Source organism: Thermobia domestica, unplaced genomic scaffold (assembly GCF_964235325.1).
Source record: "Thermobia domestica unplaced genomic scaffold, izTheDome1.hap1.1 HAP1_SCAFFOLD_99, whole genome shotgun sequence".
Classification (NCBI taxonomy): Eukaryota; Metazoa; Arthropoda; class Insecta; order Zygentoma; family Lepismatidae; genus Thermobia; species Thermobia domestica.
This window is the reverse complement of record NW_027655887.1, coordinates 105896-122992: the sequence shown is the minus strand read 5'-3', so window position 1 is coordinate 122992 and position 17097 is coordinate 105896. Positions and strand designations below refer to the sequence as shown.

Genomic DNA, 17097 nt, shown 5'->3' with positions numbered 1-17097 from the left:
GTACTGTACATCATTTGTACCACAGTTCTTGGAAATATCGTCTGTTTGAGTTGTGGTAAAATTATTTTGATATTCCTTCTCAGCTCCTTCTGTTCCTCGTCTTCACATGCATAAGACATGGAAGACGACGCTGAACTGCTTATCAATTGTCACCTTTTGTACCTCACAAGAAAAGGCTATTTCATAAACTCCCTGTTAACTTTCGTATTGAATATGAGAGTTAGTTCAGTGTTCAGTCTTTTTAAATATGCATATTCCTCATATGACCGTTAATTGAAGTGGAATTTACGCTTCAGTCGAGACACTTTAATCTTCCATACACAATTAAAATAATTCACATGTTTATAAAGTGTAACATCAGAAATTTCTATCACTCAGCAGTGTATCCCAAAGGTAAGCAAATTTCTGTTACATTCGGTGTGTTCTTTCATCATAGTCAGTCGGTAATATGAAAGTTAAAAGCGCCTGTTTCAAATTATCGATCGTGGATAGTGAGAAGACTTACCAAATAAATTGGAAATTGGTGTTCGTTTGGAGTTAAGGAGTGGGATACTATTTTGTTTCTCATGAAATGTTCTTCGCACGAAATTGATACTCGTATACGGGTGACAAATTTAGTTTTAGTTTTAGTTTTAGTTTTAGTTTTTTTTTTCTTTTTTTTCACAAGCTTTCATAAGCTCTTAAAAATTAACTGACGAAAGAAATTTGCTTTGGAAATACATAGAATGTTTAAATCCTGCAGATAGTGACATTCTTTGAAGTTAAAGTTCCTTTCAAAGGTCAGCATGAAAGAATGAGCATTGTAACGTTGTTGGTAGGTTGATGTTTCTGACTTAATTCAATATTCATTTACATCTACGATGCTGGAGCCACGGTAGCTTAGGGTTTTCTAGAGATATTTCTGTTTCTTACTACACTATTATTCCACCAATTCTTCCGTCATCATTCACTTGCTTTAATCATCGTCTCCCTTAGCCAAATGGGTATAATCGTGGGACGTAAAACTGAAAGATTTTATTTTAATCTCAAGTATAGGGAAACGTAGATAATGACTATTTGAACTGTAATTCAAGACAGAAAAAGGGCAGGAAAATATGCCACAGACTCCTGGAAGCATTTGGCTTGGAATACTGGAAGCATTCGACTTGGAGCTACTTACTACCTATAGAGTAAATCGGTCGGAAATTGAATATTTGCTAACAATCCAATACTATGATTCCATTTTCACCCGGTTTTTGCTCCTTAAAGCTTATGTACAGATTTAAATAAGAAATTTTATATGCTGCTATACAAAACGTTAAAAAAAAAAAAAAAAAAAAGTTAACAACAAATGGTTAAATAGCCTTGGCTGTTGGAGAAAAGAAAACCGTGTTATTTTTTAAAATATCCAGAAACTATATTTTGTCCACGTAACGTAAAAGAACATGGAGGTTAGTAGTTTAATATAAATTTCAAACTACTAAAGTTATTGGGGAATTTGTGATCTGACGTATCAGTATGTTTCAGTATGACTCAAGAAAGACAATAATTTAGTTGAAACGTTTTCAAAAAGCCGGTGTATTTGTTGAATTCCATCAACTTAATGTATTTCATTTAACATATTTTAGCTCCTCTCTTAAAATATTGATGACAATCCCATAATGTAATTGGTTACATTTTTACCTATTTTGGATGTATGTGTAGTAAATATGTGGAAACCAACCATAGTACGTACTTCATGGCATAAAATCGTTATAACGAATAGATAATGTTAAACTTTACAATTAGGTTTATTTATTTTCCGATACGAAACATTATAATTAGGTTTATTTATTTTTTTTAGATCCGAAATTTAAAACCTGTGAAGAATCTTCTATTACTAGGATGTATTCTTTCTGCGTGTTCTCAGTTATCCAGTAGTTTTATTGAAGAAGAACATCAAGTCTGGTATCTTTTGTGGAATTCATTAAATGTGTTAATGCTTCAAGATTCCGTAACGGTAACTGAGCATAGGAAATGCAGCAGTTATGTGGAGAAACAATTTCTTCTTACTGATGAGCCAAAGAAGAGGAATATAGTACCAAGGACTAGATTATCAGTTTTACTGATAGCCGTGTTAATTCTTAATAGGTTTCTAAGAAAACTTAATCAAACTGGAGACAAGTGGTCACATCTTTCCGATTTTGGGGACTGGTTCAGAGAACCAAGCCAGAAAACTTACTTGTCTTTGTTATTGTTTGCAAGTTTGTGTATATTGGTACTTTACATCAAACCGAAGACTAGGTTGGCAGTATTCTTGCATATAGCAGCAGTGACATGTATTTACTGTTATCATGCAGCGGTAGGCGCTGTTAGCACCCCCTTCGTTTATCCTTCTTCTAGGTAAGTGTAGAAACTACTGAGTGGTTAATCTTTTCCACTTCGCAGGGGATATACCTAAATCGCTAGTTTAAATCTAAGTTGCTGTATCCCATTTCATTTCAAATCATACAGATGATGGTCAACTGTGTATCAAAACCATCGTGAAATTGTATGAAAAACATATATGTTATAGATGTGCATGGCCACAGTGTGGCAAGAACATATTTTTCATGTCGGGTGATCTGCAATAGTGTGTCAACCACTTGAAAAATTACAAAATTGAGTTACTTTTGCAGCGAAGTGAAGAAGTTGCGATATCAATGTATTATAAAAAAAGAACAAAAGTGATAGAAACCTTTTGTGTTTTATTTTGCTTACTATAGCTTTATAGCTTTCAAACCATACCAAACACAGACATAAGAGAAGAAGTGCTAAAAAATGTAAAACTTGAAAAAGAAAGGAAAAAAGGGAATAGTATGCACATAATTTGAAGATTTCCTGTGCCCAAGTAAAGAAAACTAAGATTTGTTATTTGCTGGAACAAATCCTGTGAAAACACGATATTTCAGGAAAAATGTTAGTTCTATCCCACCTGTACACTGAAGGTGAAATTTTTCCATCAAAAATTGAAATTTTCAGATTTTGACGATTTTCAAAAAGCAATATCTCAAAAATACCCACTTCGATTTGCATAAAAGTTACCCATAGCGTACACACAACAATGTTCTTCAATCCTCTGGAGACAGACTTGATATTATTTTTGTGTGTGTGTGGGGGGGGGGGAGACATTACATTTACTAATGTATCATGTGTAAGTTGGTAAAGTCTAGTCAAACGTGTGTAGGATTAGCAGCACTTCTTTTGATTTGAATTCGGCGAGTTGTGTATATCATCATAGAACCAATGTCAGTAAATTTATTGACAAGAGACAGTTACAATAAAATATAGTGTGAAATACACGTCACTGGCAACGCTGTCAGTAACAAGATGCAATATTGCATGAGCAAATCCTGATCCTGCATTTGTCAGGGTTGTTATTCTGTGCTGATATAGAAGTGATACCCTATTGGGAACATGCACCGTGTGCGTGGGTTTTCTCAGGGTTCTCCCGTTTCTTCCCACTTTCTTCATTTCACCATTTCATTCATTACTCATCATCTCCGTCTCCTTTAGCCTAACCGGCATAAGCGTGGGACGTAAAACTCAAATATTTCATGCATTTTTTTCTATTGGGAACATGTTTGTTAGGTCATTTAGCAGAGACAGAATGCATGTGTAGACTATGAAAGAACACACAAGAATCAACACATGACATATGGAGAAATTGTTTTAATCGTTACAAAAAAACAATTAATGCACGTAGCAGCTCTCCTGTGGAAAAAGAAGTATATGAAAAACCACGTGATGTATTTGTTCCAAGTGTTGACACTGTAGATGTTCTTAGTGTTAGCATTTTTGTTTTGAATTTTTCTGTATCTTCTATCAAACAATCAAGCAAAGCGAAGTGCAAGAGGGGAAAAGGTTATTTTGAAAGCGAAGTGAAATTAAAACTACGTTTACGGACGCTTCAACTTCAAAACTGTATGAAGTATTTGATGCACCACAAGACAGTCCATTCTGCCAGAAATATGATACGTTTTAGTAATCTGAATGCAATGACAGTAGCTTTACATTCTGAAAGCTGAAATTGCTTTCACATATACCATTTTTTTAAAGTAAAAAAGCTATACCAAATTTAATTTCTAAAGCACCACCTAAAATTAAACTAGTTTTGCAATTATTGAACTTGTTGTCAGTAAAGTTACTGACATTGGTACTGTGATGATATACCTAACTTGCATGTGGAATTCAAATCAAAAGCACTGTTGCTAATCCTACATGTGTTTCACTAGACTACCAACACATACAGATGGTGCATTAGCAAATGTCATATTTCCCTCCATACAAAAATAATACCAAATTTGCCTTCACAGAATTGTAGAACAATGTTGTATGTACACTATGGGTATTTTTTATGCAAATCGAACACTATGAGTGTTTCGAGATATTACTTTTTGAAAAACTTTAAAATCTGAAAATTTCAACTTTTGATGGCAAATTCTAACCTGCAGTTGGACGGAATTAACATTTTTCCTGAAATTTCATATTTTCATAGTATTTGTTCCACGTAAAAAAATAAATCCTATCTTCATTTGGGCGCAGGAAATTTCCAAATTATGTGCACAACATAACTTTTTTCCAAGTTTCACATTTTTTAACAGTTTGTTTGTTTTCTCATGTCTGTGTTTGGCATGTTTGAAAGCTTTGAAAGAATATTTTTCAATAAAAAACAGAAAAGAATATTATACAATTACTTTTGTTCTTTTATAACACCTTTAAATTGAACTTCTTTACTTTACTGCAGAAAAACTGAATCTGGTGATTTTTTGAGGGCTGTCACAGTGTTGCAAATCACCTGAGAACAAAAATAACTTATTGTAACATTATAGCCATGCATGTCTTTACCATGTATATTTTTCATAGAAATTGAAGGTAGTCAACGGGCACTTCTTGTATGATTTAAAATGAAATGGTCCTGTATCTGAAACCGTGATTACTGCTGCGTTACGAGGTATAACTGTTGTGAATTGCAGTACTTTAAGCTTTCAGGCGGTGTAACATATGACCGTACTACTTGTTAAGGAGGATAAAAAATAAATAAATAAAAACTACTTGTGAAAATTTGCCTTCCTCAGGTTACTACCTGGCAGTATTATGTCGAAAAAAGGAAAACTTATGTCAGGACGCTATTATTTGTTGAACATGTGCTTAAAGTTGAATGTATATGTATTTTTGTATATATACCAGATTTTGTATATTTACATTACTAGAAAAATAGTGAAAAGGTAATAAAGCAGTATGAGCTCTTTCGCTAAAGTATCTCATCAAGGAAAAAAGAAAAGAAAAATTAAGGAAAATAAAGCTGAAAACCGTACAATTGGGTGCCATTATGAAATTCAAGGTCACGTAATAGTGGTACTAGGTTGCAAATAGATCGGGTTTAGTGGAGAAAGATAAAGGTGCTGAGAGGGGTAGTTGGGTAAAAATACAGGAGAGTGGAGTGGCAATAAATATAGATTAAAATTTGTATCATGGGTTAAAATAATTTAATAATCTAAATAAATAAACAGATATTAATAATTAAAAACTGAAGTAGTAAAAATCGAAAAGAAAAAGCAAACCGATGGAGAAGAGCCTTTCCGCTGTATTATGCGTAGTAGAAACACTAACAATATCCGTGCGTGTATCACTTTACTCCGACACAATCTGCACTGCCCTGACGCGAGTGACTCGAATAGGTTCATTTGAGCTTTGACTTGGCGAGACAGTGTTAGCAACCAACTCACAATTCAATTAACTTATGAACTATTCTTTGCTTCAGATGTTAAAATTTAAATTAGCTAGATTTTCATTATTTCTCTTCTATAATGTATAGACATGCGTCATGCATCATCTAGTGAAGTTGGGTCTCATAGTGTTGCTAACAGTCAAGGAATTCTCAGAAAACTGGGTTTTGAAGCTGATGTCATAAAATGCTATTTAACTTTCAATTCATAAATTGTAAACACAACATGTGGATTTCTTTCGGTATTTTGGCATGCCATAACCAACACTACAAAAGAAATTTTCGTGGCACTGCGTTTTGAAAACGTTCACTTTTATTTTGATACCCAGTGTCATTCTTACCCTTCTTACGTGCATCCTTACTTATGTGGCGTGTTTCACTTCCTCAGAAAGATATGCCAAAGAATTACATTTTTTTCGTGTACTATCCGCGTTTTATTCTCAAGTTATAAAGTTCAAAAGACAAGACTTTGTGAACATTCTGTATAATAATAATTTAATTTAATAATATATTTAAAGTGCCAATAACAGTGTTAGCCAAGTATAGCACTATACAAGGTAATTGAATATTTGTGCATAATACAATTTAAAGACTTAAAATTCAAAGTTATACCATATAAGAGTACAATTGTAATATTTCATAGTTTAAAACTGAGTCATATAAAGTAAAATATAACAAAGTAAAACCATTAAAATAAACCCAATATTAATGATTAAATTGTCTAATGATAAAATATAAATATAACTATGTATTTATAATGATAAAATATAAATATAACTATGTATTTATAATCCTGAATTGTTATAACAGGATAAAACATTATAAAAGTACTAAAAACCTAATACAAGCCGAATTTCTATGAGTTCAGTCTTCTGTTATTATACATAGTAAGTAAGGTACTTAATGTAGAATTCTTTGTACCGTTCTTACACAATAAATTGGGCTTTCCTTACTCTGTGAATTAGTATACTTTGTGTGAGATATTATTTATAAGGTACTGACTGTATAACTTATTTTCTAGAATAGATTCTAAAAATCTTAACGCTTGTTGTTCTCTTCTTTGCGATAAAAGGTCTAGATTAAAAACCTCTAATAATCTTTCGTAGTCAGAATAGTATTAGTATAAATGTAAATGAAAATATACATATAAACCATTTTTGGATCCTTTCTATTTTATCATTATTTGTTCTGCCAATGTTTGACCAAATCGCAGTTGCGAATTCAAGTTTAGGTCTGATAAGAGTTTTATATACTCTTATTTACGTGCTGTGATTCTTCAAATTCGACCAGCTTCAAGGCAAATTATCTGTTGCGATGTTTGCATGTTTGATAACATCATTCACATGGAGGTTGAATGTGAGTTGATGATCAAAAGTTACTCCAAGATCCCTGACAGCTTTTACCTTTTCTATTGTTTTACTGTTTATACGTAGAGATAACAAATTTTTTTTTTTTTGCAATCGACTTGGTTTAAAATTATAATAGAATATTTTTTTTACATATAAATTGGAACATATTTGACTTTTTTTTTTTTTACAGACTGATAAACAGCAAATTCTGAACAGTTAATTATAAAAGAAAAACTTCTTCTAATGATTTTCCAGGAGGTAATGTACCTAAAATGGAAGCCACATTTCCTCGCTGTACTGCTATGCTGATACGTTGTATCAGAAAAGTAGAAGCCCGCTTGTCACCAGTAAGGTGTGCTATACGTTGGCCTACTTCTTTGATGAAATTGAGCCCTTCGAGACCCCAAATGCCGCTCGATTCAATGGCTACGGGCACGAACATGTATCTATTGAGGAGATCTTTATATTTTCTTCTTTTCTCGCATTCTCGGCGGGCTGCAATAGCTCCTTCTCGAGATGAAGAAAGAGTCAAATTAGATGACGCGAAAGTGTCAGAGCATGTGAAATCCCAGAGAAGAATCCTTCCCCTCTTCCATGGTACCAGCGTCATGCCATCTGGTCTTTTGCCATCAGATCTGTTACACCCCACAGGTTCACGGACAGATGGAACTTCCGCCGATGTGAGTGCTCTCCAGATAATGTCATTCACGTTCGAATGCCTCACATGTCTTCCGGAGCTACTTATACAAGACAGACCGTGTAGACCATTCTGCTTGACTGATGCACCACATTTAGAGCAGTTGTGTGATTCACAGATGTCTACTCCTAGGCGAAGTGCAACTGCAATACGAAAACTTTCGTTTGGAAGGTGCAGTCCTAGGGTGTGTGAAGGTAATGCCTGTAGCCAAGCACCTGAAATTGCTGATGAGGAGGCGAGAAGTCTAGCCTTATCCTCTTGACTGTCTGCTTCTTGTAATAACACTGATTGATGTAATTTGATGATTGGCTTGTCCCAAATTGATTGCGAACTTCTGCCCGTTATTTCAGGAGGGCTTAAACCAACTAGGTTAGACCAGTCAGATATGCAGTCTTGGACATCAGATTCTATGTGAGGCTCATTCAGTTGGTTGAGGAGTATCTCAATGGTATGCCGGGAGCCATAGAACGACGCTAAAAATGAAGGATACGCCAAATCGACAGCCCGACGAATACCAAGACCTCCAGAATCAACTGGAAGGGAGGCCTGTATCCATGCGTTGCTATTTAGGTTACAGTTGAGTAACGATTCCAGTCCACATTTCAGAACGGTGTCAAACTTCTCTAGTAAATCGACTTCACGCCAAGAAGTAGAACAACGTAAAAAATAGATTATTCTTGGTATGGAGAACGACGCACGAAGGAGATAAAAAGCTGAATGTGCGGAGACTAGGGCCAGACGTGATAAGAAAAAGTCTAACTTTTTAGTTTTCTCGACTAACAAACTACGTGTTGCCTCAGGTGAAAGGGCTGCACCAAGTAGAAAGGCTGACGAGGTTGTGATAAGTTGTATTCCCGGTGCTGAATTTTTAAATTGTGAATATAACACTTCTATTTGATCTTGCGAAATTCCTAAAAACCCTACTTCACACTTCATAAAATTTAAGTGTAGTCCGATGTCTGCTGCCATAGTTCGAATATTGTGTAGTTCACTTATAACTGTGTCAGGATCTCCTGCTATAGTGCCATCATCTAAGTACCAGATATTTAATTCAGTGTTAATCCTAGACACTATGGACTGAATTGTCATGGCGAACAAAGCGGGACCTAGAGGATCGCCTTGTACTCCACGTTGCGAGAGTATAATCTTATCACCTAGAAATAGGTTACTTGGTTGCGCATAACATTGATATACATAGTGATAAATCGATGGAAAATTAGTTTTAACTGTGAGTAGCATAGCGTCTCGGTTCAGTTCATTAAAAGCGTTACGAAAGTCTAATTTTAGAAAAGCCTTTTGTTGTGAATGGGGAGTAGAAAAGTAAATGCGAGCTGCATGTGCTGCGGCTTCGGCTCCATTGGGAACGCATACTCCCAATTGGTGAGGGTAAAGGAAACTTACGACGGATTCTTTAATTCTGGAACATATAACTTTTGCTGATATTCTTCTCCAAATGTTCCCCACTGCAATTGGCCGAATTCCACCGCTCTTCTTATTAAGCGCAATAAGTGATGCTCCAAAAAAGATTGGTCTTATTTCCTGAGGTATATTACCTGAAAGGATTAAATGAAGTAATTCTAGAATCATCGTAGTTAACCTTTCTTTTGAATCTGACTCATGATGTAAAAGTAGATCCTTAAGAATCGAGGGACGGAGACCATCAACACCTCCAGCTGATCCAGATGGGAAGGATTTTACAGCGTATCGTAATTCAGAAACTGAAACTCTTGGTATTTTAGGGTAATCTTTAGGAGGGTCTGGTAATGAAAAGGCGTCTGAATGTGAAGGGTGCTTCTCCTTAAGTGCTTCTAAAACAGATGCATTAGGTGTGGCGATGATATCTTCAGAAATTAGTAATCTGACTGCACCTCTTATGTCTCCATCGTTGAGTTTGTTTTCGACTCTTTTGGTGTTAAAGGATGCTGAGTCAGAAGAATGTTGAGATTTGCGTTTGTATTTTTTGGAATAATCATGGGGTAACGCATCTTGGTGAGAATCATCCCATTCGCAAACTCGTTGCTTAACCCAAGTCGTTAAGTTGTTAATATGATCTGATTGTGACGGAACATTGAGTACTGCATACGGGAATAACAACAGATCCATCCATGCGTCTAGGTCATTTCTGTTTACAATACGACGGATGACGTCATAGAGAGAGGTAGCTACAGATGACCGAGCACCTCTTGGGACTCTTCTTAGTAAAGGAACGGAGGATTTTAGTTCGGCTATTAGGTTGCAAAAGTCGGAGATCAGATGTTTTTCGTTGTGATTATCGCATTCAATTCCATTTGATGAAGAAGGATTATAATTTAGAGATGACTTATGTTTTGATATGGAAGGCTTACTTTTTTTACGGAGAGTTTGGTGACTTTTGCTAATGTGGATAGCAAGTCCTCTTTGATTGGCCAGATGTCTTTCACAATGAGGGCAGGATACATATTTTTCATCGTATGAAAAATTATCTAATTCTTCGTTGTTTGTAACTGACACGCTTCCAATGTCAGAAACTTCCTCTATGTTGTGACTCTCCTGGCAGTAATCATTGGAGATTAGATGATTTACGTCATCATAACTTTGATCAAGCCTCTGCTGGTCAGCTGCTACGCTGCGCAAACACAATTCTTGATTGTTATATTCATGAACCGACTCCATCCACCATTGTTGATTAAAAATAAAATATAATTTTTTTTTTTTTTTTATTCAAATTATTATATTTTTCTGTTATTCTGTTAGCAATTATTGTTCCATTCCTCATTTATACCTGTTGTTTATACTATATTTTGTTGTCAGATACTGAATTTTCTTTGTGTACGTTACATGTTTATATTTATTTATTACGTTTACGTTTACATTAATAATAATAATAATAAAATCTTCATTAGGTAGGTTGTCCCTGTAATGTATTCAAATTTCAAGGTTCTTCCACTGGGAATCGAAATCGGGATCCGGTGCACCAAAGATATGCGCTCTAGTAATTAGAAAAGTAGACTAGCGGGGAAAGCTATCCTTTACCGAATTGCATATGACGCACTTCGTTTCAGTTATGTTTGCAAACAAACGTAGGTATTATGTTACATGTGCTAGTAACGGAATAGAAACGAAAATTTATTTCTGTAAGAAGGAACTGTATGATTTTCATTTTAAAAAAGAAATACTGATCGCATTGAATTTGAATTTTACACGATAACTGCAAAAAGCCAATACTGCGTAATTGTTTTTTGTACCAAATTTCCTTATCCCGAGACAAAGTTTTTGTTGTTTTCTCTCTGAAAATATGTTTTACTGCTGGAAGTGTAATTCCGGTTTACTTTCTTAGTTTTCTGTTATAATCGACTTTTCTACTTGATACATCGCAAGTTACTGTATTTATTTATTTATTTATTTATTTAGATCACATATGTATTTTCTGACAACTCAGAAATATGATCTCAGTTCAAGTAGACCAGTCGAATCAGGCACCTCTCGTGAACATAATTGGTAATTAAGTTATCTCTTCACAGGATTGTTGTAATAGTGATCCTAATCAACATACCAAAAGTCCTGAATGATCCGCCTTGTGCTAACTCCGCCATCTTGGAAAATGACGGACAAATACACATCTTCATTCGGTTTTCGGGTAATTTCTTAAAAACGGTTAATTTTAGAAAGAAAATGACCTAGAGCAATTTGAAAGAGCAGAAAATTTCCTATTAGATAGAGCTCCTACATTTCTCTGAAAAGGTAAGCATTCTATCACCATTCACACGGTATTTTTTGATGAGGTGATGTGTGGTCAGCACATCGACACTTCTCAAGATCTATTTGTAATCTTCTTCCTTGCTCGTAAGTAATGAAATTTTCTCTTCATAAGATTGCTGTAATTGTGGTAATCATCAACATACTAAAAGTCCTGAATGATGCGACTTGTGCTGACGCCGCCATCTTGCAAAAATGGCGGACGATCAGGCACCTTCATTCGGGTTTTGGGTAATTTCTGTAAAGTGGCTAACTTTAGAAAGAAAATTAACTGAGCTATTTTGAAAGAGTAAAAAATATTCTTTTAAATAGAACGTTCACAATTTTTCTTCAGTACTCACGGCTGTCCAGAAATTGTGGTCAGTTTTCCCGCCTTGAAATTATAACTCAACATAAATTGGCTCTGTTACCGGAACATTGTATTTTTATAGGATAATTGACTATTATTCATCTCTAATTGATTTTTTTTATTATAAAGGATGAATTGTAGAATGCTTCTTGAGTATTTGAACGCAGAGAAATGTTCCCTTCTTTATCTAGTCAAATCAGCTTTGCTAATAAAGATATTTTCCGCTTCGTGATTTATAAATCGCAAGAGAAGATATTACTTATGATGTTTATAAGGCCTATTTCCACACCACCGTTACCATATTGGGAGAAAAGACCAACTGACGCGTTTTTTTCACACGGTCTCTCTTGTAGACTCAATCCACGAATGTAATCATTATTCTAATTTTCATCTTCATTCTCATCATCCATTATTTCTATTGCAGGTTGATTCCTACATCCCATGCTGCTGCAGTAAGCGCAAAGATCAGTGCATATCATGCGTGCTTATTTGCATAAACAACCTTCACAGTTTTTTTTTTTTTTTTTTTTTTTTTTTTTTTTTTTTTTTTTAATGCAGGGGCATGAAATTAGTTTTACTAAGTTGTTAGATGCCGATGCTTGAGCCATTGGAATAGGTAGAAGAATATTTCCATGAGCTTTTCATCTCCATTCTTCTGGATCAAGTTGTTTATTTCTCCATAATTGCACTTGATGGAAAACCCTCAACATGTGCATGGAGGCTGCATCTGAAGTCAGAGGAAGACTATCCAACTTCAATTCGATTTTCCTTTTTGCAGTTTTTCTGTTAAAACATTTATACCTGTAGTCATCAAGACATTTATCTGATTTGTCAGTTCCGTATAATCGACGGACGAATATTTCTCCTGTTTTACAAATCCCATTCTTGGTAGCATCAGGATTATTGAAGATACAGTATCTCGAATATCTGCACTTATTAAATAGTGTAATTATCTTGGTTCTCCTTTGTGAAAGAAAGCTGAAATCATGTCAGAATCAGAACCATTTACAGCATGAGCGAACAGGAAGTGTTCTTTGAGGTTAGGGTGCTTCTCCTTCAGTTGTTTAGCAGAGTACGTTTTAGTGGGTACCTTTCCTCTTTCTGGCTTTACGAAGGAACCACTGCCGAAGATACCTCTGCACTGACACTTGTCGACAAGGATAATAATTCCATGCAAACGGACAGTGTATTTCAAGCCAGCTCACAAATATCTTCGTATCTTGATTGTAGTTTTCCCATTCTTGTTTTGCCGAGGTCAACATGTTAGCTCACTGACCGGCCTTACATTGCAAAATTCCTCGAAGCTTTCAGCCATCTCAGATGATACTTTCTGGCACAACACTTTCTGACACTTCTCTTCCTCTACTGACCTCCTACAGTTTTTATGGTTCTCATAAGCGTCTGTTTAATAGTCATATCGGTCCATAGCCCATCCCACAATTTGTCTGTTCTTCTGACTGCCAAACTTCTCATGAATGCTTCCATCTTCTTCGGTTAACTTTCTGTGAAGAATGCTCATATATTGAAAGTACATTTGACAAGATTTGGCATATGCTAAGTGGCTAGCAGCGTGGAAGAACGGCATCATTTGTTTCATTCATATCAAATGTAGCTTCCAGTCACTCATCCTTTCTGCTTTTATGAAGTTCCTTAGAATAGTAACCATATGAAAGTATCGTATCCAAAGTTTTGCAGTTGGTCCTTTTTCAGCTGTCGATGTAAGGCAATTTTGAAATTTGTGTAAAAGATCCTTAACTATTGCAGAGCCATTAATGGATTCGTAAGTACCTAATCCATTGATAGCTTCTTTGGCAATGTTTGATATTTCTACTTTCATCTCATCGGGAATGCCTATACTGTTCAGCGAAATATATGCCAATGCTCTTTGTGATAACAAATGAGCCCGAATAGCCCTTGCGTAGTGGTGACCAAACATCATTTTATCAATTGAATTTGTATCATAAACATTGGTCCAAAACTTTTTCAAACCACTGTCTGATATGATGTGTTCGATGGCGCCCACGAAGGACATTAACATATGGAAAATATGGAAACTTCCAAGTCGCACCGTGGTGTTAGATAAATCTACAATATTACATGCTTTTGCGTGTAGTGGCTAATCGAATGTCACAAAAGAATGTTTTTGATTTGTTTCTTGGGGCACTTTGGAAGCGTAGTGAAGAACGGAAATATGGTATAGAAATTGGACTTTCGTAACTTCATAAGATATATGTTCCGTTATCTAAAGATGGCAGCTCGGGAGTATTTAGCCCAGGGATGCAAATAAGCAACAAAATTACTACTAGCCCACATCCCACAATAGAAATCATTCACTTACCTTCGGTATGATACTAAATACTCGCCCGCACCGATGAACCGGGCGAGTGGGCGAGCGGTAATTTGCATCCCTGATTTAGCCCTTATCATACATTCAAAGCAGGTCAAGGCAATCAGTTATCGGATTATCTAATTCAGTTGGATAAAAAGCGTGATCTTGCACGATCATTGCTCTTAAGTCCTCATCTATATCCCTGTGAAAATTCTTTATTGGTATACTTTGAGTTTTTAGGTTTTTAGTGATAATGTAGATTTTGACCTCACCATGGTCTGCGATGATCTTTCGGGTCTCTAAAAATACGGTCTTTAGTTTCAGAGTTAAATAATGATATATTAATCTCAAAAACATTTCAATAATCCTGCAAAAGTGACAATTTTTTAGCAAATTTATAATTTGATCCGAAAGTAGTGTTTTTTTTTTTTTTTTTTTTTTTTTTTTTTTTTTTTTTTTTTTTTAAGAGAATGCTTCCCTTTTGCGAGAAGTATAGAAGTTCTATCTAATAGGAAATTTTTTGCTCTTTGAAATTGGTCTAGTTCATTTTCTTTCTAAAATTAACCGTTTTTGAGAAATTAGCCGGAAACCGAATGAAGATGTGTAATCGTCCGCCATTTTCTAAGATAGCGTTAACACAAGGCGGATCATTAAGGACTTTTAGTATGTTGATTAGCACTACTACTACAACAATTCTGTGAAGAGAAAAATTCATTACTAATATCCACGAGCAACATATACGAGAATACTAATTCAACTGGCTTATTGTATTAATATTTCATATAATACTAAAACCTTATGTAATAATAATCCCATATCTTTTTTTGTTTGTTTGTTTTTGTTTTCGTGGTATGGCTTATCTTTATATAAATGTAGATACGCTTTGGAGGAAAAGTTTATTTTCTTCAAGAGCGTGTTGATTTCTATTATTTGCTACATTTTGGAAATGAAATGAAATGAAATTTCTGAGTTTTACGTCCCATGGTTATGCCGGCTAAGCTAAAGGAGACGGTGATGATGAGCAATGAATGAAATGGTGGAATGAAGAAAGTGGGAGGAAACGGGAGAACCCCGAGGACCCCCCCCACACACGGTGTTTGTCCACCACAAAGTTCACTTGGCGGGAGCAGGGTTTGAACCCGCAACCCCATGCACCAGAGATGAACCCCATGATTTTGGGTTATGGTAATTCTCAAAGTGAGAGTGTTACTTAACATATACTAATAAAGTTTCCAGAATATACGATAAACTTAAAGAAACAGCAATGTATGATTCTTTTAATATTTGGAAAAAAAAATATGATAAAACAACAGCACTTACACTTCCAATTAAAAAGCGATATATGTATAAGAAAGAAAGGGGAGAAAAGATCGTTAACCTTTTCATCAATTTTAAAACTTGTGTTAAATTTTGACTGAAGATATTTCATTTATTAAGAAAATTGGTATTTAGTATCTAGATTATTCTAATTAAATTTGTAAAACATTATGTATAGTTGTATATTGAATTCCAATTCCTTGTTTTATTGCAGCGGACATCTCGAGGCGCAACTATTACGATGGATTGTAGCAATTTTATTTTTGAAAGAAATAGCTGAAGTATTCTACTCGAGAGAGAAGGACTGTAACGGAATACTGATCCGTGTCATCGACATGTGCTTATCATGTTGGCTCTTACTTAATGCTTTGCTTCAACGTCCACATAATGTTCTATTGATGGGAGCGTTACTGTTTCAGTCAAAAGTGATACATCAGTATTCAAACTTATCCCTCGAAATACCTGTAGTGTGGTTAACTATTACTCATGTATGGATGGGTATGCTGTATTATTTTTACCAGGTAAGATTGCAAGTAGTGATTGTTCAGTGTGACAAAGTAAAAACTTACTGATAATAAACTGTTACAATATCTAAAAAAATAGATCTCTTGAAAATTATTTTAATATAGACCATAAATTTATATTAAATACAGAAACTAGTAGTGCAGTGTATTGCACAGACTGGTTTGAAACCTGGTCAGTAAGGATCGCATAAAAACTTTAAACAGCATATGCACCATATTATATAAAAACAGAAAAAATATTCCTACGAGTTCTAGCCAAATGTTTTTCAAAATGAATTTGGTTTGGGGGAGAGGGCAGTAGGAAGATAATTCACTTTATCATTCAGAGCTGATTTTAAACCAACCCAAGCAGTGGGACAATTTGAAAGCATATATATATATATATATATATATATATATATATATATATATATATATATATATATGCGCGCCTTACTGCATCAACAAAATCAAATATATTCGCAGCACCCTTAATGCACATCTAGTCGTTAGCGCGCTTGTGTAATGCACGTAGTCTCTGTTTCGATTCCCGGTTGTGACATTCAAATTTGAACGCACTACGGTGGTTTGGATTCCATCTTAAACTGTACGTCCACGTCTCATATAGCCTCAGTGTTGAAGGTGTACGCTAAACTTCAATAAATAAACAAACAATCCGTTGAATTAAGTGACGACAATAATAGGGAGCGTACATCCTATTATTATACGCGTGAAATACTTTAAAATTGATTCTATCTTGCACAGGACAGGTCCAGAAACCTGAAATACTCAAAGCCAAATCAAGTTTAGATGAAGCCTAGATCATATCCTGGACATAAGCTACCTCAGTGTTTAAACGATACTGTAAGATGTAAAGAAAAGTATTATATAAGATCATAAGACAGGCCAAAATGTTAGGAAATTATATTTGTGTTGAGAAAGCTTCCGGTAAAATGAAAGCTACATGGCAAGTAAATCAGAAAGAATCTGGAAAACGAAAATTCTCTTGTACGATAACTACTGTAACTGTTAGCCACATTAACAGTTTTAACATAATTTCTACAACTTAAAATGACTCTAGTCCAAATAAGTC

The 17097-nt window shown here is 34.9% G+C and overlaps 1 protein-coding gene across 3 annotated transcripts in view; it reads left to right on the top strand.

Moving 5' to 3' along the window:
- The window catches only part of PIG-G (phosphatidylinositol glycan anchor biosynthesis class G), a 162611-nt gene that overhangs the window by 98190 nt on the left and 47324 nt on the right, over nt 1-17097 (top strand). For all 3 annotated transcript variants that reach the window (XM_081747196.1, XM_081747197.1, XM_081747198.1), the window contains exons 10-11: nt 1823-2361; nt 15716-16022. In XM_081747196.1, coding sequence (XP_081603322.1) covers nt 1823-2361; nt 15716-16022 — 846 coding nt within the window. The remainder of the gene's footprint in view (nt 1-1822; nt 2362-15715; nt 16023-17097) is intronic.